The sequence below is a fragment of the Podarcis melisellensis genome (assembly GCF_964234715.1).
Source record: "Podarcis melisellensis genome assembly, chromosome: 13".
Classification (NCBI taxonomy): domain Eukaryota; kingdom Metazoa; phylum Chordata; class Lepidosauria; order Squamata; family Lacertidae; genus Podarcis; species Podarcis melisellensis.
This window is the reverse complement of record NC_138545.1, coordinates 37,347,722-37,374,753: the sequence shown is the minus strand read 5'-3', so window position 1 is coordinate 37,374,753 and position 27,032 is coordinate 37,347,722. Positions and strand designations below refer to the sequence as shown.

The 27,032-nt window shown below is 49.4% G+C and overlaps 1 protein-coding gene across 1 annotated transcript in view; it reads left to right on the top strand.

Moving 5' to 3' along the window:
• The window catches only part of PRR12 (proline rich 12), a 46,771-nt gene that overhangs the window by 14,177 nt on the left and 5,562 nt on the right, over window positions 1-27,032 (top strand). The window contains exons 4-12 of the mRNA XM_081883746.1: window positions 703-4,181; window positions 8,067-8,685; window positions 10,692-11,011; window positions 12,557-12,673; window positions 13,864-13,997; window positions 15,420-15,883; window positions 18,240-18,365; window positions 21,212-21,309; window positions 21,901-22,029. Of these exons, the coding sequence (XP_081739872.1) occupies window positions 703-4,181; window positions 8,067-8,685; window positions 10,692-11,011; window positions 12,557-12,673; window positions 13,864-13,997; window positions 15,420-15,883; window positions 18,240-18,365; window positions 21,212-21,309; window positions 21,901-22,029 (5,486 nt within the window). The remainder of the gene's footprint in view (window positions 1-702; window positions 4,182-8,066; window positions 8,686-10,691; window positions 11,012-12,556; window positions 12,674-13,863; window positions 13,998-15,419; window positions 15,884-18,239; window positions 18,366-21,211; window positions 21,310-21,900; window positions 22,030-27,032) is intronic.

Here is a 27,032-nt window from a genome sequence, read left to right as displayed (position 1 = left end):
AGCCCGGACACCGAGATCCAGCTCCAAGGGCCTTTTGGTGGTTCCTTGTCTGCAAGAAGTGAGGTTACAGGGAACCAGGCAGAAGACTTCTGGGTGGTGGTGCCTGCCCCATGAAAAGCCCTCCCATCAGATGTCAAGGAGATAAACAGCTGACTTTTAGAAGACAACTGAAGGCAGTCCGGTATAGGGAGGTTTTTTAATGTTTGATGCTATATTATGTTTTTATATGTGTTGGAAGTAACCCAAGAGTGGCTAGGGTAACCCAGTCGGATGGGAGATGGGCGGCATATTAACAACAACAACCTCTGATGGGAGGGACCAGGTGGTAGAGTGTCATCTCTTGAGCAGGGGTCGCCTGTAGCATTGGGTCATGACTCTTGATCCCTTTCCCTTAATCTGTACCTGCTCCTGATCGTATCGGGAGCGAACATGGAAGCTTCTGCATGCAAATCACATGCTCTTATTGCTGAGCTGTATCCTGCATCGCAGAAACCCTGTCTCAACAATGAGGCGCAAGGTGAGCCTGCCTCAACATGTCTTTCAGGAGCGTGTTTTGTTGACTCTTTGGGCACAGCTTACTCCTCCTCTTGTGAGTAGGCCAAGCTCTGTTCCTTTACCCCCCGCCTCCCGTGTAAGTGCCTTGCAAATCCTGCAGCTCTGTGCAGAGAAATCCAACTAACCCGATGCCTTTGTTTCTTGCAGCCATGCACACTCCAGCGCCCGCCGAGCTCTTCATCTCGGGGGCCCTCCCAGGCTCCGGCACCTTCCCCTCCTCGTCGGCACTCTCCGCTTACCAGCACCCAGCCTCCTTCAGCGGGCGCAGCTTCCCGGTCACTTCCTCGCTCACCCTGCAGGATGCCACCTTCAGCCCCACCTCCAACGGCCTCTTGTCCCCACATGACCCCCTGCTGCACATCAAGTCCTCCCAGCCCAGCGTCCCCTCCTCCCTCAGCTTTGACCGGCTGGGCAGTGCAGTGCTGGGCACGGGCTTGCCCTCCCAGAGCTCAGCGTACCGCAGCGCTCAAGAGTCGGCTTCCCGCCACCTGCCCTCCCAGTTCAACCTCCTGTCGTCCTCGCTGGGGCCCTCCGACCAGACATCCCAGCTGTACAACACCTCCGTCTTCTCCAGCTCGCCCGCCTCCTCCATCGACAGGGCCATCCCGCGCCAGGACAGTGTCATCAAGCATTACCAGAGGCCCTCCAGTGCCCAGCCCCAGCTGCCCGCCGCCCATTCCCTCCAGCACTACCTGAGCTGTGGGGGCAGCTACCAGCAGATGCCCCACCGTTCCAGTCTTTCGTGCAGCCCCTTGGGCGAGCAGTCGCCCGCCAGCAGCGAGGGCTCGCAGCAGCAGAAGACCTCCCAGGCCACGCGGCAAGAGCCCTCCCAAAGTTACCGCCCCATCATCCAGTCCCCCGGCTACTCTGGCACGGCCTCCTCTTCCAAGTCCAAGAGCTACTCAGCCTCCCGCCAGCCGCCACGCTCCACCGCCACGCCCAAGTGCCAAAGCAACTACAGCTCGTCCACTCCTAAGCCCAGCTCCGTCATCGCGAGCCAGTCGCAGGCCTATTCGCCCGGGCAGCCCCAGAGCCTGCTCTCCATGAGCCAAACGCAGAGCTACTCAGTCAGCCAGCCGCAGAACCTGTCTTCGGTCAGCCAGGCCTCACAAGGCTTCAGCAGCAGCCAGGCCCAAGACCTCACAAGCGTGAGCAAGGCGCAGAGCTACTCAACGACAGGGCAGGCCCAGCAGGGCCAGGCCGGGCAGGGTGGGCAAGGGCTGCAGACATGTCAGAATCAGACTTACTCGCCAGAGCAGCTCCAGGGCCTGTCATACAGCGTCCAGGCCGAGCCTCATGTCTCCGTTAGCCAGACGCCGAGCTACGTGCCGGCGCACTCACAGGGGATGCCCACGGCCAGCCCGTCGCTGAGCTACAGCACCGGCCACTCGCCAGCCATGCCAGGGCACAGCCAGTCCATCGGCTACTCACACAGTCAGAGCCTCCCGGACTCGAGCCCTTCACAGATCATCCGGCCCCTCCAGTCGCCCACCACAAACCGGCCCCAGAGCGTGGCGTCGCCCGGGCAGTCTCAGAAGTACCTCACCTCCGTGCTGTCTCCTTCGTTCATGCAGCCGGCCCACACCCAGAGCTACCAGAGTTCCCAGGGAGGGCTGGAGAGGGCAGCGACCTACGGCAAATCCAAGACCGACTCGGACCTGCTGTCCTCGGAGCGGACGGAGGACGAGGAGTTCCTGATCCAGCACTTGCTGCAGTCGCAGAGCCCGCCCCGCGTGCCCCCCGAGGGCATGGTGGAGTGCGAGGAGAGGGCCGGGAAGGGGATGGGCTATGAGCTGAGCAAGACGGAGGAACGCTACCACCTGCAGAGCGTCATCCGGACCAACTCCAACCTGGACAACCAAGGCCTCGAGATGTCCCTGCAGGGCCTCAAGGACAAGAAGAAAGGGGAGCGGCAGAAGGAGTATTCGCACACGCGCTCGACGCCAGAGTCCCTGGCCACCTCCGTGGTCCACTACAGCCACCAAACCGGCTCCATGGACTCCTATGGGCAGGAGATCAAGAAGTCGGTCGAGCAGCACCTCCAGGGAGGACACATGGACACGGGGGGCAAGGAGATATCGCAAGCACACTCGTACCTGCAGAAGACCCCGGAGCACGCCCCCCAGCCGCACCCCATGGAGCCTCACGGGATGATGCCTGGGCAGCAGGGGGGTGCTTTGATGTTGGACTCCCCTCCCGACCTGCCCCCGCTCTCCCTCTCGCAGCAGCAGCAACAGCAACAACAATCCCAGCTGCTCCAGTCGGTGCTCACTCACACACAGAGCCAGCTGCACTCGCGCGGGAAGGTGCGCACCCCGCTGGACGTCCACCTGATGGAGCCGCAGCGCATGCACCAGGCCGAGGCGCCCTCTCCGCAGCTCCAGATGCAGGCGCTGGAAGCCCACCTGCACCAGGCGCATGTGCGCTCGCAGAGCATGGAGGCGCAGCTGCTGGAGCCGCAGCAGTCGCCACAGCTCCAGGGCCAGCTGCAGCAGGAGAGGATGCAGTCGGAGGGCATGGAGGTGATGCCCCAAGGCAACCTTTCCCAGTCTCAGGAGATCCAGGATTTCCTGGAGCCCGAGCTGAGTCTGGAGTCCCACCTGGGGCAGAGTGGCTCAGTCCAGAACCAGCAGCACCTCCTCCCCGACGCCGGCCTGGACCCCGACTCCTCCCAGCAGGTCCCTCAGGGCCAGCTGGAGGGCAAGGACCAGTTTGAAAGCCCCAGCCCGCAGGGGGCCAAGCAGCGCTTTGTCCCCCTCACCTCCATCTGCTTCCCGGACTCTTTGCTGCAAGATGAAGACCGCAGCTTCTTCCCGGGCATGGAGGACATGTTCGGGCCTCCTCCTTGCGCCGGAGACGAGTTCCCCAAGCCGGACGACGGGACCCAAGGCATGGAGAGGGGAGAGGGCATGAAAGGCGGAGGCTACGACATGATGCAAGGGGGGCAAGGCTACCAGAGCTACTGCCAGTCAGAGAGCGGAGATGGGCAGCACTTAGGCCTGGACTCTGTCTCTGTGAAGCATGAGCTGCCTTCGACGGTCAACACAGAGCAGCTGGGCTTGATCCAGTCAGGGCAGCACGGGACGGCCCCCGTCTCGGAGTCCAAGTCTGGCCTGACGTCGCCCATCTTCTGCTCCTCCAAGCCCAAGAAGCTGCTGAAGACCTCGTCCTTCCACCTGCTCAAGAAGCGGGAGCCTCCCTTCCAGCCGCCCAAGAAGAACTACGCCCAGGAGTACGAGTTCGAAGACGACGAGGACAAGGAGGACGTCCCGGCCGACATCCGCCTCAACAGCCGCCGCCTGCCGGACCTGCTGCCGGACCTCATCTCCAGCTGCCGGACCAACCGCACCAGCCTCAGCCCCATGGGCGACATAGACTTCTGCCCGCCCAACAGCGGCCTCCTGGAAGGGCCCAAGCGCCGCGGCCGCAAGCCGACCAAGCCCAAGCGGGAGGGCCCGCCCCGACCCCGCGGGAGGCCCCGCATCCGGCCCCTGACTGAACCGCCCCATGGCGTGGCTCACGATGGCACCAAGAAGCCCCGTGGCCGGGGGAGAGGGAGGGGCAAGAAAGCCGGGGAGGAGGGGGTTGAGCCAGGAGCAGGCTTGGAGTCCCTCAAACCACTCAAGGTAAGCGGGGACTGGGAGGCAGCGGGGTTCATTTTTTAAGCGGCAGGGCTGGCAGCGGGGGTGGGAGGGCTGTGGCCCCTCTCCTTAGGAGGCTGGTTGGATTGGGACCCCCCACCTACCTCGGCTGAGGCTTTTGGGGGCTGCAATCCACCCAAAGCCTGGGGGGTGGGACACAGCTTCCCCATCCCTGACTTGCAGCGGGAAAAGAATAATTTGAAAAATAAAGAGACCGGTTCTGAGACTAGGGCAGAAACGAGCTGTAGGGACGTGTGGTTTCTGGCTTCTGCAGAGTGGGCTTAGTGAGAGAACCCAGGGAGTTGCCTTAACACCAGCTGAAGCGTATTTGTGTTATCTGACCAGGGTCCTCGGGCAGAGAGTCTTTCCCATCACTTGCTGCCTGATCCCTTTTAACTGGAGATGCAAAGGACTGGTGCCGAGGCCTTCTGCAGGCAGAGCAGGTGTTCCGGCGCTGAGCTGTGACCCCAGCTCGTGTACAGGAAAGGGAGCAGGCAGACCTTTGAGGCTCCTGGTGTTGTTGGCTCTGGAGAGTCTGTCACAGGCAGTAAACTACTACTTGACTTGCCAAGCACCGTTCATATGTACCTATAGTGGTGTGCTTGCTGCTGGAAATTGCTTATGCGCAATCCGGGCTCCATAGGGCTGCAGGAGTGTTTCAGCCTGCTTTACAGGAAACACACTGGTGTCTGAACAGCTCACATAGATAGGTTGCACTGATGTCTGTACTTAACAACGCTCTCCGTGCAAACACTGGAGGGGTTTTCTCGGGGCAGCCACCGTACCATGGGTACATGTGAAATGGCTCTCAGAATTCTCTTCTGTGTGGATTACAGTGGCAGCATATATGGAGCGGGTAGGTGAATTGTTGGCTGGAAGGATCCGTGAAAGTTTGATAGACATGGTACACATTTGCAGCCGGGTCTTTTTTCCATGTGTTGTTCAGTCAGGAGGGAGAACCTCAGTCCCGGAGCACTTGGCTGTGCTTGCTTTTTGCTTAGGGTTCCAGTCATGACTGTCATGTGGCCCAGAGAAGGTTGCCCCTAAGAGAATGCAGCCCATGGCCTGAAAAAGACCCCTCCCTCTATTGCACGCCAGCTTGTGAATACAGAAACTATTCAGGTTCTGTGCTTAATGTTGTAGAAAGCAGCAAGTTGTTCAAAGTTGCAAGTCTTAACACATTTCACACTTTGAAGTGGCGACTCTAAAGGATGCTGCTCTCCTGTTCATTAAAAAAAACAAAACAAAAGTAGAAGAGAGTGAATCTGGAGGCAGAAAGTGGCACACTCCTCCCTTCTTCTAAATCTGCCACCTAAAGTTCCTGTGCCACCCATAAACCTTGCCTTGCATATCTGTTTCAGCATCCAAAGCTCCTCCTTCTATTGAACAGCTTATTCTGTGCTCTTGCATTTACAGATTAAGTTTGGCAAACGTCACGGAGGTTGCATTTTTACTCTGCAATCCAAGGCACACCTACATTGAACACTGTGAGTGAGGCTTGCTTTGCGGTTAATTCGCACAGGATTATGCTGAATTAATCAGGGCTGTTGGGTCTTTTTTTTTTCTCTGCCCTCTTCATTATTCCCTTTGCTTATTTGTCCCCATCTCGGACGTTATTGTTGCACAGAGAGGTTTGCAAAGATGCAAAAGGTACCAGATCGTGTCTTAGGCAGGGTTTGCCTTGGGTTGCAGACACGCCTCCTCTCTATGGCCTGTTCTCCCAACCCCATGCTGGTTGGCTCTGGGTTTGAGGAGGGCTCTCTTTTCTCCTACACCAGTGGGGCCCCTTGGCAGGCTTAGCTAGGGATGGCAATAGCCGTCTGGTAGAGGTCCTCTGGTAGCCACCATGTAAAGTTCCTACATTGAGAGCACTCTGGGAAATTAAAATGACAGCACCTAGAACTCGTTCCACCCACCCTCAGGGCTTCCTGCCACTCAAACGAAAAGGGAGATTTTGAGCAGCAAGCCCTTCCCAGAGCGCTGATGCCAGGCCCGACAGCATGACTCCTAATATCCTGCACCTACTCCTTAATACCTTTCCTGTCTCTCCTGAAAACCATGTCACTGCCACTTCTTGGAAAACAGCCATGCAGCCAACACACCATGCACATTCAGAGGTGCACAGCATGGACATTTAGTAGCGTATTCTGATGGTAAAAATATTTGGGTCTTGTGCCCGTAAAAATGTCCTGTGCTTTATTGCAAAAAAGGAACTTACCCAAGAGGCCTTGCTCCTCTTGTAAAATCTTCGGTTCAACGGTGTTCCTATTTGATTCATTAAAACCGATGGTTCCTTGCCTTTCCATTAAATAACCCTCAAGGCAGCTTGCAGTATCAAGCAAAATCATCCTGCTACGAGTCAGGGTGGAGAATTTTGAGAGGCCGACACTCTGAATGGGGCCTGAGTCAAAACAGGCAGCCAGGGCTGCTGAAACAGCACTAAAGTGGTGCGGTCAGAACACTTTACGCCAGACAATAGTTTGGCTTCCGCATTCTGCGCCCGCTGAAGCTGCAGTTCACTTTTCAGAGGCAGCCCCATGTAGAAAGCAATACAGTAATCCAATCGGAATATAAGCTAGAGCGTACATCACCGTGGCCAGGTCTCCAGGAAGAGATGCACCTGGTACGCTATCCCAAGTTGCTGAAATGCTGTTTTCGCCTGCTTGAAATTCAGGAGTAGCGCCAGATCCAGAAGCACTGTACCAGATCAGCAGACCCCCCTGACCAACAGTTCTTCCATCTTGTAGGGATTAAGCTGTGGATCCTTCCACATGTCCAGTCCATCATGGACACCAGGCACCGATTTCAGGACTTCCTCCACCTCCCATGGGGCAGATGAAATGAGTGGGCATACTGACAGCACCAGCCCAAATCTCTGGAAAGCCTCACTCAGCAGCTTAATACACACTTTATGGCAGATGAGATGGGAATTCTTTCTTAAGGAGACTACTCGGAATGCATTCCTAAAAAAAAAATCCTTTTACCTAGCTGTTTGGTTGTTTTTAAAATCCAAGCGGAGTTTGAAAATAAATAAAATAGCACAAGTAAAATAGCCTTGCAAGCTGTTGCTATTTGCACACTTAACATAAGCATGGCTGTTTCTTGGCACAAGAGTCTGGGTTTCTAGAGTGCAGGATGCTACTAGGACAGGATGGCAGGGTTGGTAGATGGTAGGGATCCCAGATAGATGTTTTGGGAGTGTGTGAAACTAGTTCAGTACATTGTGCATGTTTCGAGGACTAGTGAGTGAGGCAAGCTTGCCGGTTGCTAGATCTGTGTGTGAGCAAGCCACGCATTTCGCTCAACCACAGCATTCGTTGCTGAATGTGGTACCTAGTGAATTTCAGGTTTTGCTTTTCAAAAATCTGGTTTCTAGTCCTCGTGTGAGTGGAGAAGATAGGCTTGTGTCTACAGTGGGGTGGCTTCAAAACCAGAGATGAGCAGGGTGGGGCTTCTAGTTGGCTATGGGGTGGCTTCCAGTGCCGCACAGAGCTTTCCTGTTGTTCGCTTTCTTCTTATGTGAGCTGACTCCTGGGCATCCTGCAGTTCTCTCACTCTGTTCCCTTTCCATCTGCCACCCAGCTCCTTCAAAACAAAACAAAAACCAAGCCAGAGCTCTCAGAAACCCATAATTTTGGAAGCAGAATAAATGGTGAAGATATATGCAAAATGTATCTTTGATTTGGTTGGAAAATGGTGGGTCCAGAAAGCTGGTGAATGGTGAAACCCTAAAAATAAAATAAAAAGGAGAGAGAAAAACGGAGGTCGGTTAAGTCAAGACGCAAAGCCAACATCGGGGGGCGAGTCCAGGAAGTCTCCCTGAGACTCCTCCTCCCCTCCCCCAATTCCTGTCCCTTCTCTTTTTCTCAGATCAAACTTCCAGTCCCCAAAGGTTTGGAGGGGTCTCAGTTGGAGGCTTCCACCCCATCTCATCAGCCCGCTCAAGAGAGCAGTCTGGATAGCAGCCAGACCCGAGAGAAGATCAAACAGAAGATCAAAGAAGTGGAAGAGAAGCAGCCTGAAATGAAGTCGGGGTTCATGGCCTCCTTCCTGGACTTCCTTAAGTCGGGCAAGCGTCAGACGCTGCCTTCCTCTGCCTCCTCCACCTCCTCGGCCGCCACAGTCGGGGCCCCCGGCACGGCGGTTACCATGGTCGCGCCTTCAGGCAGCCCCTCCAAGACGCCCCGTCCCCCGTCAGCCACATCCTCGTCCTCCTCGTCCCAGCCGCCGCCTCCCTTCAGCATGGCGCCCCCGATGCTGCCTGGCGGCTTGGATGGGCCCGAAGGGGACCCTGCTGGGCTCGTGATGAGCTGCACCAGCCCCTGCAAGCGGCTGGATGAGGAGCTGAAGCGCAACCTGGAGACCCTGCCCTCCTTCTCGTCCGACGAGGAGGACTCCGTCAGCAAGAACCAGGACCTCCAGAAGAGCATCTCCTCAGCCATCTCGGCACTCTACGACCCCACCGACCGCAAGGAGGGAGAACCCAATGGTGAGCGCCGGTCCCCTGTCCAAACCTTGAGTTGGGTCCCGGGCCATTGTTTATCTCCTGATTTACATAACCTATCTTGATTTCGGGAGGGCATTAGTTTCTGAGCAGGGTAGACTTCTGTCTGATATTTAGCATGCATTTTTTTCTGCGTTCTTTCAACAGTTCTTGCATCCTGAATGTAGACATTCTTCCCGATCAAATGCCTTTCTGCTGCACATAGCAGTGTTAGAAATTAGCCAGGCGCAGGCGCGTTTTGCACCTGGCGTGGGTGCAATTGCAACCACACAGCTTTGGATGCCAGGTTGGCAATCAGGAAATGCAAAATGTCACTTAGAGAGGGCTCTGAAAGATTTCTTTGAAGCTTGAATTGACCGTAGTCCTAGGTTTAAGGTGCCATTTAGCGATTACATTATATCTTGAGTTTCTAAACACTGCACACATGCTCCCTTATATTTTCCTAATAACCTGTTTACTTACCAAGTTATGTTTCTCTTTCCCGCAAGACCCATGCGCCACCCTGCCTCAAAATTCAAACTCTAGATAATTTTATGCAGTTTTGATGTGAAGTAAAAAATAATAATCAAGAAAGCCCTGCTCTTGTCAGCATAAAAGGGAACACATTTACTAATCCAGTTCCAGGCAGAAAACTTTCTGGGGGATTTTTATTGGGAGATCAATAAAAATGATTTTTTAAAAAAATTAAAAAGAAAAAAAAACTTTCTGGGGGATTTTCCACTACTAAATTTTTCTTCTGAAAAATGTTCCATTCTGAAAAGAATAAGATAAGGGATACACATAGAAACACAGAATTGTAAAGTTGGAAGGGATTCCAAGGGTCATCTAGTCCAGTTCCCTCCAATTCAGGAATCTCAGCTAGATCATACATAACAGTTGGCCACCCAGCCTCTGATTAAAAGCCTCTGAGGAAGGACAATCCACGACCTCTCATGGGATCCTGTTCCGCTGGCATACATCTTAAAGACTGATGAATTTATTATGGCAGAATTTTTCATGAATTGCAGTCCACTTCATCATATGTGTGAGGTGTGATCCCTAAGTTACAAGTATATATGTGCATGGTTTGCAGGGAGGATTGGTAAATTAAATTCCAAAGTACAGTGGTGCCTCGCAAGATGAAATTAATCCGTTCCGTGAGGCTCTTCGTATAGCGGTTTTTTCGTCTTGCGAAGCAAGCCCATTGACAGCTTAGCGGATTAGCGCTACAGCTGTCAAGCGGCTTCCAGCGATCAGCTGTTAAGCGGCTTATCAGCGGAACAGCTGATAAGCGGCTTAGCGGCTTAAAAAAAGGAAGAAAAAAGCGAAAAAAAACGCAGGGGGATGCAAGATTTTTTTCATCTTGCGAAGCAACCCCATAGGGGAATTCGTTTTACGAAGCGCCTCCAAAACGGAAAACCCTTTCGTCTAGCAGGTTTTTCGTCTTGCGAGGCGTTCGTCTTGCGGGGCACCACTGTACCCATTTCTTTAATTGATGGATGTAGCTTTGCATCAATAAATACTCCCTGGGCATTTTGCAAGCAAAACAACGCTTTAAAAATACCATGTATAATAATTAAAAACCATCCAAGAAACAAATAACAAACAGCAAAAAAAGCACACCAGCCAACCCACCCTTTCTGGTGATACAGACAGCATAGCATAGTCCTGATTTAAAACCACAATTAATTAAAAAGCCTAGGGCAGAGTTGAGGAGTCTGTGACCCTACAGGTGTTGCAGAACTACAGCTCCCATCATCCTGACCATTGGCCATTCTTGCTGGGGCTGATGGGAGTTGTAGTCCAACAACAGCTGGGGGCCCATATCCCTGGTCTAGGTGAATAAAAAGGTATTTGCCTGAGTCTAGAAGGACTATAGAGAAGGTGTCAGGCAAGACTTTCTGGGGAGACCATTCCCCAGCTAGGAGGCCACTGCTGAGTAAGGTGGATTTCTGTTCTTGCTTGCTTGCTTGCTTGCTTGCTAACCCCTGCCACTTCCCCCACCACCACAGATGTGCCACCCGTGGAGGAGAAAATCCCCAGCCCAGCTCCCTCAGTGGAGGCAGATGTCCAGCCAGAGCTCCCCCCGCCGCCCATCTCCCCAGCTCCCTCGCCCAAGGAGGCTCCACCTGTCCCCGAGGAGCCACCTGTTCAGGCATCTCCTGAGCCTGAGGACCCTGAGGACACACGGCCTCTTCACCTTGCCAAGAAGCAGGAGACGGCGGCCATTTGTGGAGAGACGGACGAAGAAGAGGCAGAGAGCGGTGGGGAGGGGATCTTCCGAGAACGCGATGAGTTTGTCATCCGCGTGGAGGACGTTCAGGCCCTCAAGGTGCGTTAAGGAGATATTATTATTATTATTATTAAGATATTATTATTATTATTATTATTATTATTATTATTATTATTATTACTACAACTACTACTACTATTACTATTATTAATTTTATTGAGAAAATTTTCAGTGAACAAATAAAGAAGCGAGGAATAAAGCAAGAAAGGAAAAATTGCTTGAGGTTTTAATGCAATATGACATGTTGGTAAATAAGTACTGCTATTACTACAGTCAGTATACAGTTATTAAAGGTAAAGGGACTCCTGACCATTGGGTCCAGTCGTGGCCGACTCTGGGGTTGCAGCTCTCATCTCGCTTTATTGGCCGAGGGAGCCGGCGTACAGCTTCCGGGTCATGTGGCCAGCATGACTAAGCCGCCTCTGGCAAACCAGAGCAGCACACGGAAACGCCGTTTACCTTCCCACCGGAGCAGTACCTATTTATCTACTTGCACTTTGAGGTGCTTTCGAACTGCTAGGTTGGCAGAAGCAGGGACCGAGCAACGGGAGCTCACCCCGTTGCGGGGATCTGAACCGCCGACCTTCTGATCGGCAAGTTCTAGGCTCTGTGGTTTAACCCACGGCAACACCCACGTCCCATACAGTTATTAGCAAGTCATAATTTTTATAAATGCATTCCAAATAACATTTTATTTATCCATGCACAATCTGCATTGAAAAGCAAGTCTGTTCCTATGTTGCGGGTGGTGCTGTGGTCTAAACCACTGAACCTCTTGGGCTTGCCGATCGCAAGGTCGTTAGTTCTAATCCACCCGACTTGGTGAGCTCCCGTTGCTTTGTCCCAGCGCCTGCCAGCCTAGCAGTTCGAAAGCAGACCAGCTTAGTAGATAAATAGGTACCACCGCAGCAGGAAGGTAAATAGCATTTCCATGCACCAGAAGCTGTTTAGTCATACTGGCCACACAACCCAGAAAAGCTGTCTGCAGACAAACGCTGGCTCCCTTGGCCTGAAAGTGGAGATGAGTGCCGCACCCCATAATCAAATTTGACTGGACTTAACCGTCCGGGCTCCTTTACCTTTACCGTATCTTCTATTCATTGATTAAAGCGGGCCATATTATTATCTTTCTGGGCTTGGAGCAGAAATAAAGCCTTAAAAGCATAGAATGTAAATGACATTTTCAAGTGTTTCACGTATTTCAATGTCTTGAATTCTTACTCTTGGGTAAGTTTTAGTTTGAGCTTTAAAAAAAAATCATAATAATACTTAAAATCAAAATGTTACATTGGATCTGACACTAGTTTCCCTTCTGAGGGACTAAGTAGGCTTACACAAGTTGGGCTTATAACCATGTGCTGTAAATCACAAGCGAAGAGGGTTTCTGATGCCCTCAGATTCTGCTTGCGGGCTTTCCATGGGTGTCTGGTCAGCCGCTGTGAGAGCAGGATGTTTGACTAAGTGGGTATTTGGCCTGATCCAGCAGAGCTTCTTATCTGCAGAGTAGTTGCATCGCAGCAGCTAGGCTTGTTTGAGGTTCTTTGCATCCCTGGTACCATCACCCCTTTCTCTGCCCTCCTGCAGCTCGCTCTTCAGACAGGGCGGGAGCCGCCGCCAATCTGGCGGGTTCAGAAAGCTTTGCTCCAGAAGTTCACCCCTGAAATAAAGGATGGGCAGCGACAATTTTGCGCGACCAGCAATGTAAGTGTCCCCATTACTCGCTCACCATGCAAAAAATCGTACTCTCAGTGAATGTGGGCAAAAGAACTTCAGAGGTGGGAGGTCTACATGAACTTTATGCAATTGTATTTGGTACAATGGCTTGATTTCTGGGTTTTAACCACCAGCGCCTCTACCATTTTGTATATCCCTTCTTTTCTTTCTCTTCCCGCTGCTGAGGAAATACATACTTCCACACCAATAAGTTTCTCTCTCCACTCCCATTTCAGCAGGTTTCTGCCACGGCTGTGGCAGAATTTTTTCCCTATAGCTTTTATTTTATTGATTAGCATTGCTGCGTTATAGCATTTCCTGATTAAAAGTTTTGATGCAACCCTACTCTGGTATTACTTTTAGCAACAAAGAGTGGATAATAAATATTTAAATAAATAAAGCTGTTGTTGTTAATTGTCTGCCCTTCACTTTAAGTTTCCAGGGAAGGTGACGACATTAAAACACAATATTAAAACCTAAAACTGTTGGGTGAAGGGCGGACAATTAACAACAACAACAGGAATAATAATAATAATAATAATAATAATAATAAATAAATAAATAAATAAATATTGGAATAAAATAATATTTGGAATAAAGAAAATCAGAAAGACAAAAGGAAAAGAGGGGGGAAACAAGAAAAGATAGAGAAAGAGCAAAAAGAAGAAGAGAGGAAGCAGAGAGAGAAGGAACATTAATAATAAACACCAATAATAATCATAATAATAAACAAAAATTATATATCTAGCCCTCGTATCATAATTAAACCTTAATCTTCAACCCACATACAAAGAAGTGAGCCTTTCCAATTCTCACCTGAAAAAGCTTCCACCTTCCTCAGCCTGAGGAAAACCCTTTTCACCTGTCTCCCACCCAGGTTTCTCTCTCTTATCCAACACTTCTCTGTAAGAATATTATTAAACAACTTCATAAAAATTAGGCAGTTCCTAAAAATATACTCCTTAAGGGTGTGAGGTAAGCCAGAGGCTGAAATACTTTTTTGTGCTTGAGGGAAGTAAATCCACTTGAACTGACTGATATTGTGGGCAAAGGATTGGGTTTTTCTGCTGTGTGTCCCCTCATTATTTCTGGAGGTGGGAAAGAGCTGTGTTGCCGACATTCTCTCCCCGCCACCCCCATTTTGATATTCAATTCCTTCCTTCCCTGTCCCCCCTCAGTATCTGGGCTATTTTGGCGATGCCAAGAACCGGTACCAGCGCCTCTACGTTAAGTTCTTGGAGAACATCAACAAGAAGGATTATGTCCGCGTCTGCTCCAAGAAGCCTTGGCACCGGCCCCTGCAAGCTGTCAGGTAAAGGAGCAGGAAGGGGGGGTGTCTCCCATATGAGAGGCCAATTCCACTTGCAGAGAAGCACCAAAAAGCATTTGAGCCACTTCCTCATGTTGATTTATTCCAGTTTGTGAAGTGCCCCTTTTCCAGAATTGTGAGTTTGATGGCTGAAAATCCTCCCCACAAAAAACCCCTCCCCTGTATTAAACTGTTCAGGTGACATGCCTGGGGGAGATTTTCCCTCCGATCCTTTACCTCCCCCTCCGCTGCCACCCTCTATTTCTACAGTTATTTCACCTGACACGCGGGAGAGTATTTAGCTCCTCACCTGAAGGAGCAAAGAGCCCAGCCTCTTTGTTTTCTCCCCTGCCTAGTCATGAAACTGACTCCGTACCACGCCTCTTCCACCTGTCAAAGGAATGAGCTATTCCAGGCATAGGCAAACTCAGCCCTCCAGATATTTTTGAGACTACAATTCCCATCATCCCTGACCACTGGTCCTGTTAGCTAGGGATGATGGGAGCTGTAGTCCCAAAACATCTGGAGGGCCGAGTTTGCCTATGCCTGGGGTATACCTTGACTGCCCTCCTCACTAGCCTATATTTTTCTGTGCCATGGCCTGTTCTCCTCTTCACTCCAGCTTGAACTGTGAATTGGATGGTAGCAAACACTCCTTTTTTCCACAGAATTAACAGTATATAAGGCCGGCCTTGTCCTCTCAGCTCCCCAGCCCTCCATCGCCCCACTTCTCCTTTTCCCCTTAAAGCCTCCCTTGCAACCCAACACACACACACACACACACACACACACACACACACACAGATGCCTCAGCAAACCTGTCTCCTGAGGCAGAGCCTGTACAGTGGTGCCTCGCAAGACAAAATTAATTCGTTCCGCAAGTTTTTTCTTCTTGCGAGTTTTTCGTCTTGCGAAGCATGGTTTCCCATAGGAATGCATTGAAAATCAATCAATGAGTTCCTATGGAGACCGTCCGGGGACAGAGGGGAAGCGCTGCGCGCCTTCCCCTCTGTCCCTGGACCTGTTTTAAAGCAAGGGAAGGGGCAGCGGGGAGAATCGCTTCTCCCCGTTGCCGCCCCTTGGTTCAGAAGGGGTCTGGGGAGAGAGGGGAAGGCGCGCGCGCTTTCCCCTCTGTCCCCGTTGATTGGGGGGCTGGCAATGGGGAGAAGTGATCTTCTCCCCGCCGCCCCTTGCTTCAAAAGAGGTCTGGGGACAGCGGGGAAGACGCGCTGCGCTTCCCCGCTATCCCCGGAGCTTGCGGGGCAAGCTTCGTTTTGCGAAGCAAGCCCATAGGGAAATGCGTCTTGCGAAGCGGCTAAGAAAACGAAAAACTCCTTCGTATAGCGAGTTTTTCGTCTTCCGAGGCGTTCGTCTTGCGGGGTACCACTGTATTTGGATCTCACGGTTATGTCTGTCCCACTGCAGGAGACAGAGCCAGCCCAAGGCGTCTGGCCCCAAGACCCCGGTGCTGCCCAAAGTTGAGAAGCCTGAGAAGCTGGAAGTCCCAGAGAAGGCCGAGAAGCCTGAGAAGCCCGAGAAGCCCCCCAAGGCCGAGAAGCCCCCCAAGGCCGAAAAAGTGGACAAAGCCGAGAAGCCCCCCAAGGCTGAGAAAGCGCCGAAGCTGGAAAAGCCCCCCAAGGTCGAGAAGTCTGAAAAGCCCCCCAAGGCGGAAAAAGTGGCCAAAGTAGAAAAGCCCCCCAAGGCGGAGAAAACTGACCCCCCTGCTCCCGTCCCCACAAAAGCTTCCCCAGCCGGCGGAGCGTCGAAACCCAAGCCTAAGCCAGCCAAGGTGAAGGCTGAGCCCCCTCCCAAGAAGAGGAAAAAATGGCTTGCTGAGGCAGCATCCTCCTCGGACTCAGATTCCAGCCCTGACCAGCAGAGCGAGGAGGGTGAGTAGACTGATGGTGCCGGAAGATGAGGCGGTCCTTGAATTGAGTTGTGGGCCCACAGAGAGTTTTTGAGGGGAGAAACTGTCCGTGGTAGAGTTGAAGAGAGAGAGCCTTTTGACTTGAAAGCTCAGGGAGAGAGAGAGAGAAATCCATGGATTGCTCAGTTGGTTAGAGTGTGGTTCTGATAACACCAAGGTTGCAAGTTTGATTCCCAGAAGGATCAGCTACATATTCCTCCATTGCAAGGGGTTGGACTCGAACAGTGTTTCCCAGCCTTGGGTCTCCAGCTGTTTTTCGACTACAGTTCCCATCATCCCTGACCACTGGTCTTGCTAGCTAGGGATGATGGGAGTTGTAGTCCAAAAAAACAGCTGGAGATCCAAAGTTGGGAAACACTGGACTAGATGGTCCTCAGGGTCCTTTCCAACCAATTTCTATGACAGCCTGGTGTTTGTTTACTTACTTACTTACCATATATACTCGAGTATAAGCTGACTTTTTCAGCACATTTTTTATGCTGAAAAAGCCCCCCTCGTCTTATACTCGAGTGAGGGTCCTTTCGGGCTGCTCCTTCCTCCTCCTCCGCCTTTGCTGCTGTTGGCGGTGGCAGAGGAGGAATGAGCAGCCCGAAAGCAGCCCTTTTGGGCTGATTGTTCTTCCTCTGCCGCTACCGCCACCAGCCTCTGCCTCTCAGCAGCACCCTAGGTAGGCAAGGGGACGGGAGGGGCTGGGGGGGGAGAGAAGTTCCCTCTGCCGTGTGTGCATGTGTACACATGCACTCCGGCCCACCAGAAGGTTTGTGGTGTGGTGAACTGGATTATACTCTAGTCAATAAGTTTTCCCAGTTTTTTGTGGTATAATTAGGTGCCTCAGCTTATATTAGGGTCGGCTTATACAGTGGTACCTCGGGTTAAGTACTCTGGAAATTCGTTCCGGAGGTCCGTTCTTAATCTGAAACTATTCTTAACTTGAAGCACCACTTTAGCTAATGGGGCCTCCTGCTGCTGCCGCCGCGCCGTCGGAGCACGATTTCTGTTCTCATCCTGCAGCAAAGTTCTTAACCCAAGGTACTATTTCTGGGTTAGCAGAGTCTGTAACCTGAAGCATATGTAACCCGAGGTACCACTGTACTTGAGTATATATGGTACTTACTTATTTAATTGCTTCCACTTACTTACTTAGCACTGCAGTTTCTAAACAGTGTACAATGAGTTTTCAAATAGATACAAAGGAGAGAATCTTAGGAACATCTCCCTTCTTTATTACATTTATATGCCGCCTTTTCCTTCCAAGGATCAAAAAGTGGTGTACATGGTTTTCCTTCTCCCCATTTCATCCTCACAACAACCCTGTAGGGTAGGGTAGGCTAAGCAATGGTGACTGGCCCCAAACTTCACATCCCAGTGGGGATTTGAACTCCCAGGTCATAGTCCCAACGCTCTAACCATTACACCACACACTGGCGCCAGAGTATTATCTACACTAACTGGTGGCAGCTCTGCACGGTTTCATGCTGGGGACATTCCCCAACCCTACTTGGAGATTTCAGGCATTGAATCTGGGACCTGCTACATGCAAGGCAGAGGCTGTATCACTGAGCAGCTCGTCTCCATAATTAAAATCTTAGCAGTTTAAATCAGCCAGAGTGCACGTTAAGAGACTTGCTGAGATAAAGGTCGTCACCAGGCGCCTGAAGGTTTGGCAGGGAAGGGCCCACAGTACTGAATACCCGGGGAGCACAACTAACCACAACTCTCTCAGTGACCTTGGTGATCAAGCAGGGAGATTAGGCACTGAGCAGTCCTTGAGCTCTCCCTGGATCCAAGTTAAGGGCCTTGGAAACAATGGAGCAGGTGCAAGGAACCTTTTGAAGGTTGCTGAACTATACCTCCCACAAGCCATTGACCTCGCTTGCTGCAGCTGCTGTAGTCCAATGGTGTCTGAAGAGCTAAAGGTTTAGAGAGCCGCACATTGTGTGTGTTGTTGTCTTCCTAGTGACCCTGGAGCCAGACTGAGGGAGATCCTTATAAAGACCTAGATGGTGAGGAGGGAGGAGTAAAAGAAGGAATTCCCCTGTCCCTAAATGGACTTGCCCAGAAAAAAAACCACTTTAAAATACTGTTATAAATAAATGAATATGAAAAGCAATATCTGAAGTGCCAGGTTGTGGGACAACTCCGCTGCAGTCAGAATGATAGCTGGACTGCGCTTCCTCTTCCATTATTTTATTTGTAACGTTTTCCTGCCCTTTCATCGTGTGTCGTTTTTGTGTCAGCCGCCTCAGAACGTTTTTAGGAAAGCCCGGGATGTTAGTGCCTTAAATAAATGCTAAGCTAACGCTCCCTCTCCTATCTAGAGCGTGTGCCGACGGGCCGTATTCTGAACACGCGAGCCATGAAGGAGATGTACCGCAGCTACGTGGAAATGCTGGTCAGCACTGCCCTCGACCCAGACATGATCCAAGCTCTTGAGGATACAAACGGTGCGCATTCGTGAATGGTGGTATATTGATCGGCCCTGTGGGTCAGTCGCCTGCCTCCACAAATGGCAGAGTTTATTCGCTCAAAATTGGCCAGTCCTTGGGAGATCTCTGGAGCCCTGCGCTTCCTCCTTCCTTTCTCTGCCAGCAGGGTTGAGCTGCTCATCTCTGTTATGTCATTGTTGGCCTCTTGGAGGTCCAGAGGCTTTTGCTCCCTGTAGAGATGCTTGCTTGGAAAACTCTGAAGCTGCCTGAATGATAGGCGTTCCTTTTCTTTGTTGCCATAGTAAAGGCTGCAAGTTTGCCCTTCTTTAAACATTAAATTCTTTAAGGCAGGGGTTACCAAATGGTGGTCTTGCCTTCAGCTTCATTCAGGAGGCCTGCAGCACCTTAAACCTAGGTTGTAAGTTCAACAACGGAATGTCAAGGCACACTTTTTTATATATATAAAAAGAATACGAAGCTGAAAATGAATGAACTGCAGCTAAAATATCATGTTCATTTTTCACGTGCTCTGGTCCTTCCCCTGCCCACCCCCCTAATATTCTTAAAGGTCTCTCCTCCAGTCTCCAGAGAGTAGCTGGAAGTGGAGCGGCAGAAAAAAGGTCCTCCTTTCCTTCCACTCTGCAGTTTTAATCTGAAATCGTAGGCGCAGTACTGTGCCCAGAACTCAGAAACTGCTCACGCTAATGAAATTCCCTGTTGCAAAACGTGCCTAGGGCAATGGGAGTTTCGAACACTGCCTGCGGCCTGTCTGTGAAGAATGCAAACTGCAGTACAGCAAAATACAGTGTAATAAATTAAAAAGCCAATAAGAATACCATTAAGAATTGCAATTGCTACAACGGGTGGTGTGTGTGTGTAAATCATTAAGTGGTCCTTCAAGTCCACCAGCAATTTTCAAGTGATCTGTGAGGTGGTGGGTGGAGTTTGGAAGCCACTGTTTTAAGGCCTGGGCCAGCTACTTAGCTGATACCTTCGTGGGTTGTTGTTGTTTTAATAGGTTTACTGTTGTAGAATTGACTCAAGAGCTTCCACATCTCATGGGCTGCCTTGGTGTTGCATTGCAGTGAAGTTACTGTTTACAAACAAACAAACAATAAGCCTTTTTTGTAAATAACTCATAACAAGTAAATAATGGTTTTAAAACACTGCATAAAGATGCCAGATTTCACACTGCGCAGCAGCCTTGTAAACAAGCCCACAAAATGTACTAGTCCACGTAAAATGTTTTACTAGCCTGCTAGGGGCTTCCTGAGAAGGGGACTGGGGGCTCTGTTCATCCTCCAGCACCTCTGCATTTTTATGCAGGAGGAAGGTGGCTGTTAGTATTTGTAATGTAGTGTCATTGGGAATGTATTTCACGAAGAATAGATGGTACTGTCATTGGGAACAGTGGCGTAGCGTGGGGGGTGCAGGGGGGCCGGCCGCACCGGGCGCAACATCTGGAGGTTAGGGTTAGGGGGCGCAAATCCACGGGTTAGGGGGCGCAAATTACTTGCCTTGCCCCGGGTGCTGACAACCCACGCTACGCTACTGATTGGGAATGTATTTCACAGAGAATAGTTGGTGCTATAGAAAGGAGGTGGCAGTTGGAAACTGGCAGTTGGGGTTTGGTTGGTTACTCTGCTAGTCCTCTCTTGACTGAGGGTGAGAGGTGTGGGGACTTCATGTAGACGCTGTCTTGAGGAGTTTGTAAATCATACTGACAGTGGCTCCTCTCCTTTGCCGGCCTTCTTCCACCACCGTCATCATCATCAGATACTTGTTTCCATGCCACTTTCCCACCAAATTCTGCCTGAACAAATTAGCATGACCACTCAAAATGCAGAAATTGCTCCGTTTGGTACGCGCAGAGGCAGGACAGAGAGATCCACTCCTCGTCTACTAGCTCACTCCCTCACATTAAATTTCCATGTTGCCTCTGGCTACCAGGCCTGTGCTTCAATCCAAAGCTGTTGCACAGTTTAATCACAGCTTTGACCTCTTGCAGGTTAAAGCCTTATGCTTCTCTGGGGCTAGAAAGGAGAGATATGTTGCCACAGCTTCTCAGAGGAATCAAAGCACTAAATACCAGAAGACAAGAAGAGACAGTTGAATATGGTTGGCATTTTCCTTAAAGTGAAATGATTCTCTTATTAATGTGTAGCACAAGCAGCTCCTTTCAAGGAAGTCAGATCCTGCCCAGGAGTTCTCACACCATCAGAAAGCAAATGCGGCATTTTAAATATTTTCCTGTAACTTTCCCTTCTCCGCAGAATTCTGGCTGCAGAAAATTGGATCCCCTTAGTGCAAAATGCTAGACATTTCTGGCTTTAGTCACAGGTTTGTTTGTGTTCGATACTTGTTAAGGGCCTAGAAAAATTACATAGTGAAAATTACAGTAACCTTTTAAAATATACCAGTGTATGATAAGAGCCCATGATAAATTTGAAATGCAAGCCACTATCTCCTCATCCTGACTTACAGAGCTGCAACCAAATTAAAATATAAATTGGCCTTTGCCAAGCATGTGCTGGCTGGGGCTAATGGGAATTGTAGTCACCATCTTTGGGCAAAGAGTCATATAAATCATAGGAGCTAAAAACGTGACCTGAGAGCAGCGAGGAAAACTACAAGAGCTACGCATTGAGATGATTCATTTGCTTTAAGGAAACACCAACCAAAACATGGTTTTTAAAGCCCTGGGAGGTTAGAAAAGTCTTGGATGCTGGAAAGAACACAGTGTGAGTGTCAGGCAAGCTTCCGCAAGGACTGTTCCATAACTGGGGGCCAAAACTGGCCACTGAAATACCCACCAAGGACACTGTGTGTGATGCTTAAAATCTCTTTTGTCAATCCTCCCCCAGATGAACTTTATCTTCCGCCCATGCGAAAGATTGACGGGATATTGAACGATCACAAGAAAAAGGTGCTGAAGAGAGTATCTCTTAATCCGTCGCTACAGGTATGGAAATGGGGCAAGTGGAAAATGTTTAACTCTTCGCCCCACACCCTGCCTGAGATAGCATTGTGTAGAAATGCCTATTTTAGATATGTAGTTTGCTCTATTGCTAAGGCCTGTCTTGGATACTTCCTTCCAATTTACCTTCACAACAACCATGAGAGAGTGAAGGCCGGAAGATTTGTCGTGCGACCGTGGCTTAGGTGAGGGTTCCCCAAATTTCTGAGTTCATTGATGCCATTGAGGAGCTTATAAAGTTGTCGTTGACCACTTAGGAGTGCAAACGAAGTAAAGTCAGGGAATATCTGTATATAATCAGCATTTGTTAATCCTCAATCAGCATTACTAAGCTTCATAAAAATAAAAAATAAAGAAATAAAACGTGAAAATAACGACACCAGACTTTTCATTTAGCAACATGGCCCGAGATACTGTTATGTTATATTGGTATCTTACTCACAGTTCCTAATTACATTTTTAGCACTATACCACATAAACTACCTCTGGCCCTTTTTGACACAGGAGGTCAGTCTGACAGCCACAGGTTATGTGAAATCTGCTGTCTCACAGTGAATATTTTTGTCCGTCATCCAGGAGGCTCTCCACACGTTCCCCCAACTCCACAGCGAGACGTGCGACACCACAGTCAAGTTGCGCCTAGGGGGCGAACCTTACAACCGCAAGACACTCAACAAACTCAAGAAGAATGTATCCAAACAGCAGGTAGGTGGGAGCCAAGATGGAATCAAGAACTGCAGCAAACTGATCAACACTGAGTATGGTTCTAGATGCTGTTTTTTTGAGTGGGAGAGAGAGTCCCTCTCTTCCTGTTTCATCCTCTCAGCCCTGTGAGGTAGACTTGAATCAGAGAGAGAGAGGGAGGCTCAAGGTCACCCAGGGAGAGCTTCATAGCTGAACGAGGATATGAACCTGGCTCTCCACACTCCTAGTCTGAATCTCTACCAACTGCAACATATTGGCCACGTTTGTGTGCCATGGTAAACTATAAACCATAGCTTACTGTGCCCGAATGAATCACTCTGCTCCTCCCAGCTTGCAGGAGGCAAACTACAACTACTGGCTTAACGTTAGGCCCAAACCAGGGAACGTGGTTCATGTCACTCCTAGCAAATCACAAGTAGTACGTAAGGAGCAAACCTAGGCTACAAATTGTGGTTTTTTGGGAGTGGAACAAGTCATTATCCCTGGTTCAGACAAAACATTAAGCCAGGGGATTGTGGTCTGTTTCCTCTAGAATAATAGAACTAGAATTAATAATAGAATTAGATTAATAGCAATAGAATTATAACTTCCAAGAAAAGTCTTAACAGTTCAAATGTTCATCCAAGAGAAGAGAATGTTTAAAGCCATGCCATGGTCTCTGTCTGCCTCTCCTTCTCTTTCTTTCCCTCCCCAGCTTTCTTGCTCTCCTGTTACTTGGGTATGGTAGTTCTGTTATGTAGAGTGCTAGGGATGTCTAATGAAGATTTTTCAGCACCCTTCCAAAAATGCAGTTGCCCAGTGCTTGGAGTGCAATCTCACATCAGTCGCTCTTCCTTCCTGTGTCTGAAGGCATGGACAGAAAACTCTGAATGGAAACGGTGCAGTGGCTTATGCAAGAGACAAAAGAGGAAAACCAGGAAGTGCAGAAGCACAATCCCTAAAGGCCCTAATTGGAATTGAGGGGAGGGAGAGAAAACCTCCCATTTTAGCAAATGAGAGGGCCCTGTGCTCCCATCATCGAACAAAATGGAAATGGAGAGTGTTGACTTTTCTTTCTCACTTAATCAGGCAAGCCAGTTGGGCAAGGAGTGCCCCAAAAGAGGTTCTGTGCCCAGACAGTGCACACTCTGGAACACCAACTTAACATTTTAACAGAACTTTTTATGGCACCCATCTCCCAAAGGAGGCCTTTGTTTTATACAAGCGGGTCAGCTCTGTAGTGGAGCACAAAGGTGTGAAGTACAAAGTGCTTCCCAAAGACCTGTTGTTATTTCTTCACCCCACCCCAGCGGTGCACAGCTCAGCAAAGCTGACAGTGTGATGGCTTGCCTTCCATCAGCAATTCCACCACGATGGATTTTTAAACCACCAGCATGCAAGTCTTCAGCTGCCCAGGCTACAGGAGACTCCCTTCTTCTAACCAGCAAGCAATGGTGGTGGTGGGGTCTCTAGTTCCTCATGCCTTTGTGCAGTAAAAATTCAGAGCATGGCATGCATCTCAGTCTAGGGATGGACAAACGGGCTAAGTCTGTTTTCCTCTGTACCTGCATGTGCACAAAAGTGAGTGCACCGTCCTGTTTCAGTGTACATATTTTAGGGGAAATCCTGCAGCCGTTTCTCCCCTGCGAAATGTACCCAGGGGAGCTCACTCCAAACTAAGGAGGAGGCAAAATCCTCCCTCTTCATGCCACTCTTTTTCTTGGATGCAAGCAGACTGCGTTAACAAAATTAATAGCATCCACATCCTGTGCTGCAGTGCTTGTATTTGGAAGAAAAGAGGCATGAACATTTCTAAAATATGCCATTTTGATTACACACCAGGAACCCACAGTGTGTTAAAACATATTTATATTTTTATTTTGGAAATGAGAACCGTTGAGCACTGCATCTTCGAACCACAGAACTCTAAGGAATTTATCATTTAGTCTGTATCTCTCATTTCCGGCTCTGAGGAATTAAAACATCCTCAAGGGAGCATATGTTCAGAACTCACCACTTTCAGTTTTGAAAAATAAATAAGGGGTTTTTGCAGACTTGAATATAGTTCTCCCACACCGTTCTTGTTCTTGGTTTCGGCCACAAGAATGCCTGTTGGGTCTCTTGCTGCTGTTGTCGTTTTCTGCTCTTTGCTGCCTGCAAAAGCAGTATGATCATAAGAACCTAAGAAAAGGCTGCCTGATCAGTCCTGTTCTCACCATCACCAACCAGAAGTCTGTGGGAAAGCTCTAATTTTTTTTCTCTATTCTTTTTTGCATGGGAAGCATGCAGTCTTAAGAAAAATGGGCAAAGGAAGGAAAAGTAGGTGAAATTCAATGAAGCAACAGCAGCTGTCTAGGATAAGAGAGGGTTAAGAAGTTCAGAACAGGCCTTGTGGGAGGGAAGGTGTTCTTGGAGGGGTGGTGGGCGGCTCGGCATAGAGACAAGAAGGCCGTTCCTAGGGAGGGAGCAACAACATCACAGGAGAGGGGAAGAAGGCAGCCTTGGAGCAGATTATGATCTGTGGTGTGTGCCAGGAGAGGGGAATAAAGGGAGGTGAGTGAGGAAGCATGGGCCTGATGGACACATGGAAGAGGATAGCTGGATTGGACCACTTCAGATGGCAGGCAGAGATCATATTGTTGGAATATTTCCCTTCATAAGAAAATTCCCCGCAGGTAAAATAACTAATTAGGGAAACAGGATTCTAGTTCACCCCCACTGCCTTTCCACTTGCAGGGAATTGTTTCATTTTTGAAACGTCGGGAGGGGTTTGAATATTATTATCAATTAAATTCATTAATCTCTTCCTATGAAGCATCTCAAGGCAATTTCACAGTACGATGAAAATATGTATAAAGCAATTGCATATGTAAGAACTGTTGCCCCAATTGCATAAATAGAAGCAGTTTGAAATCCAGTACAGATACAAACTGAAGTGAAAAACCAACTGCTTGAAAGTTTTGTTGAAAGAGGAAAGTCCTCAGCAGATGCTTCCCAATAAATAACAAGAGATAGTTCCAAAGGAAATTTGATGTCACCCCCCACTCCAGTCTGAAACATCCTATCAAACCACCTTTGAGTTCTGCTATTTAAATCCCTTGTCATTCTACTCATTTCAGGCCTCGGTCAGGGTTAGGGAGGTGGAGAATCTTGAATATTGACTATCTGCAAGCTAAGGCAGCTATCACCAGCCTTTTCGGACCAGTAGGCACATTCCTAATCTTGTGTGATTGCTGTGGGTGCCAGTCACAAAACGGCTGCCATGGAGTATTGCCAAGGGGTGTGTGACATAACACAATATTGTCACCGCTGCTGTTTCCCACCCCTAGTGGGGAGTCAGTCATGTCCTGCTAGGCCTGATTGTAGAGGTACAGCTGTTAAAGGCACAAAACGTTAAAACAAAGCCTAGACTGCTATCCAGCACCTGCTTACCTGGCAGTAAAGGTAAAGGGACCCCTGACCATTAGGTTCAGTCGTGGCTGACTCTGGGGTTGCAGCACTCATCTCGCTTTATTGGCCGAGGGAGCCAGCGTACAGCATGTGGCCAGCATGACTAAGCTGCTTTTGGCGAACCAGAGCAGCGCACGAAAGCGCCGTTTACCTTCCCGCCAGAGTGGTACCTATTTATCTACTTGCACTTTGAGGTGCTTTTGAACTGCTAGGTTGGCAGGAGCAGGGACCGAGCAACGGGAGCTCACCAAGTGGTGGGGATTCAAACCACCGACCTTCTGATCGGCAAGCCCTAGGCTCTGTGGTTTGACCCACAGCGCCACCCGCATCCCTTACCTGGCAGTAAGCTTCATTAAAAACAGAGAGACTTACTTATGAAGTACCCCTGTGTGCCCTTGTATTGTAAGTTAACCATACAAGGAATTTTTAAGGAGTGCCTGCACAGCAGCAGACACACCTGAGCCACTCTGTCAATATTTCACGTTTTGCATTTGCCGTTTTTTTCTGTTTTGCATGGGAAGAAAAATGGGCAAAGGAAGGAAAAGTAGGTGAAATTCAATGAAGCAACAGCAGCTGTCTAGGATAAGAGAGGGTTAAGAAGTTCAGAACAGGCCTTGTGGGAGGGAAGGTGTTCTGGAGGGGTGGTGGGCGGCTCGGCATAGAGACAAGAAGGCCGCTTCCATCGTAGGGAGGGAGCAACAAGATCGCAGGAGAGGGGAAGAAGGCAGCCTTGGGGCAGATTATGATCTGTGGTGTGTGCCAGGAGAGGGGAATAAAGGGAGATGGGATTCTTTAATAGCCACACTTACGGTTAAGTAGTATTTTCAGAAAACAACTTCCAGGGAATGCATGATCTCAGACGAACCCACCACAGGAAAGATGTATCCTGGTTGCTAGGTAAAAAGATAGGGCTACTAGTAAGGACTACTAGAGAGAAGGAAGAAAATTGCTCTTAAAGGTGGGGAGGGAGGGTGGCAGGGCGGGAACAGAAACTCTTTAGGATCCCAGAAATTCCTCTTGCCTGTCGTCCAAGATGCTCAGTTATCAATCACAGCTCCTAACTTCACTCATTGGCTAACGACTCTGAAAGGCAGAAGAAGCCAGGCTGGCTAATTTCACATAAACTGCTTAGGGTACTTGCACATTTTTTTAAAAAAATGAAGTTATGATATTGAGATGTACAGGACTCGATGGATTGTTTGAACGAAAGACTTTGTTCTGATATGCAAGACTAGATGCCAGGCAAGACCAGCCAGCCCCTATGGAAGGAAGAATCCTCGGCCAAAGAACATAAAAGAGAAGAAGATTGGCAAAATAAATTATTGAACTATGCAGGACAAATTATTACAAAAAGGGGCAATTGTTCAATGCATATTTTTTAAGCTTTGTGTACAGATTTTTACATTAGTGTAACTTTTAAAAGTCACTTGTAATAAGATGAAGAAGGTTTTTCAAATTGGGTTGTTAAGTATATAAGGTTTTATGGACGTGCTTAAACAAGTATATTATAATGGAACCAAGAGGTGAAGTGGAGGGAAGTCGACTGAAAATTTATGGTTTAATTTGGTTATGTT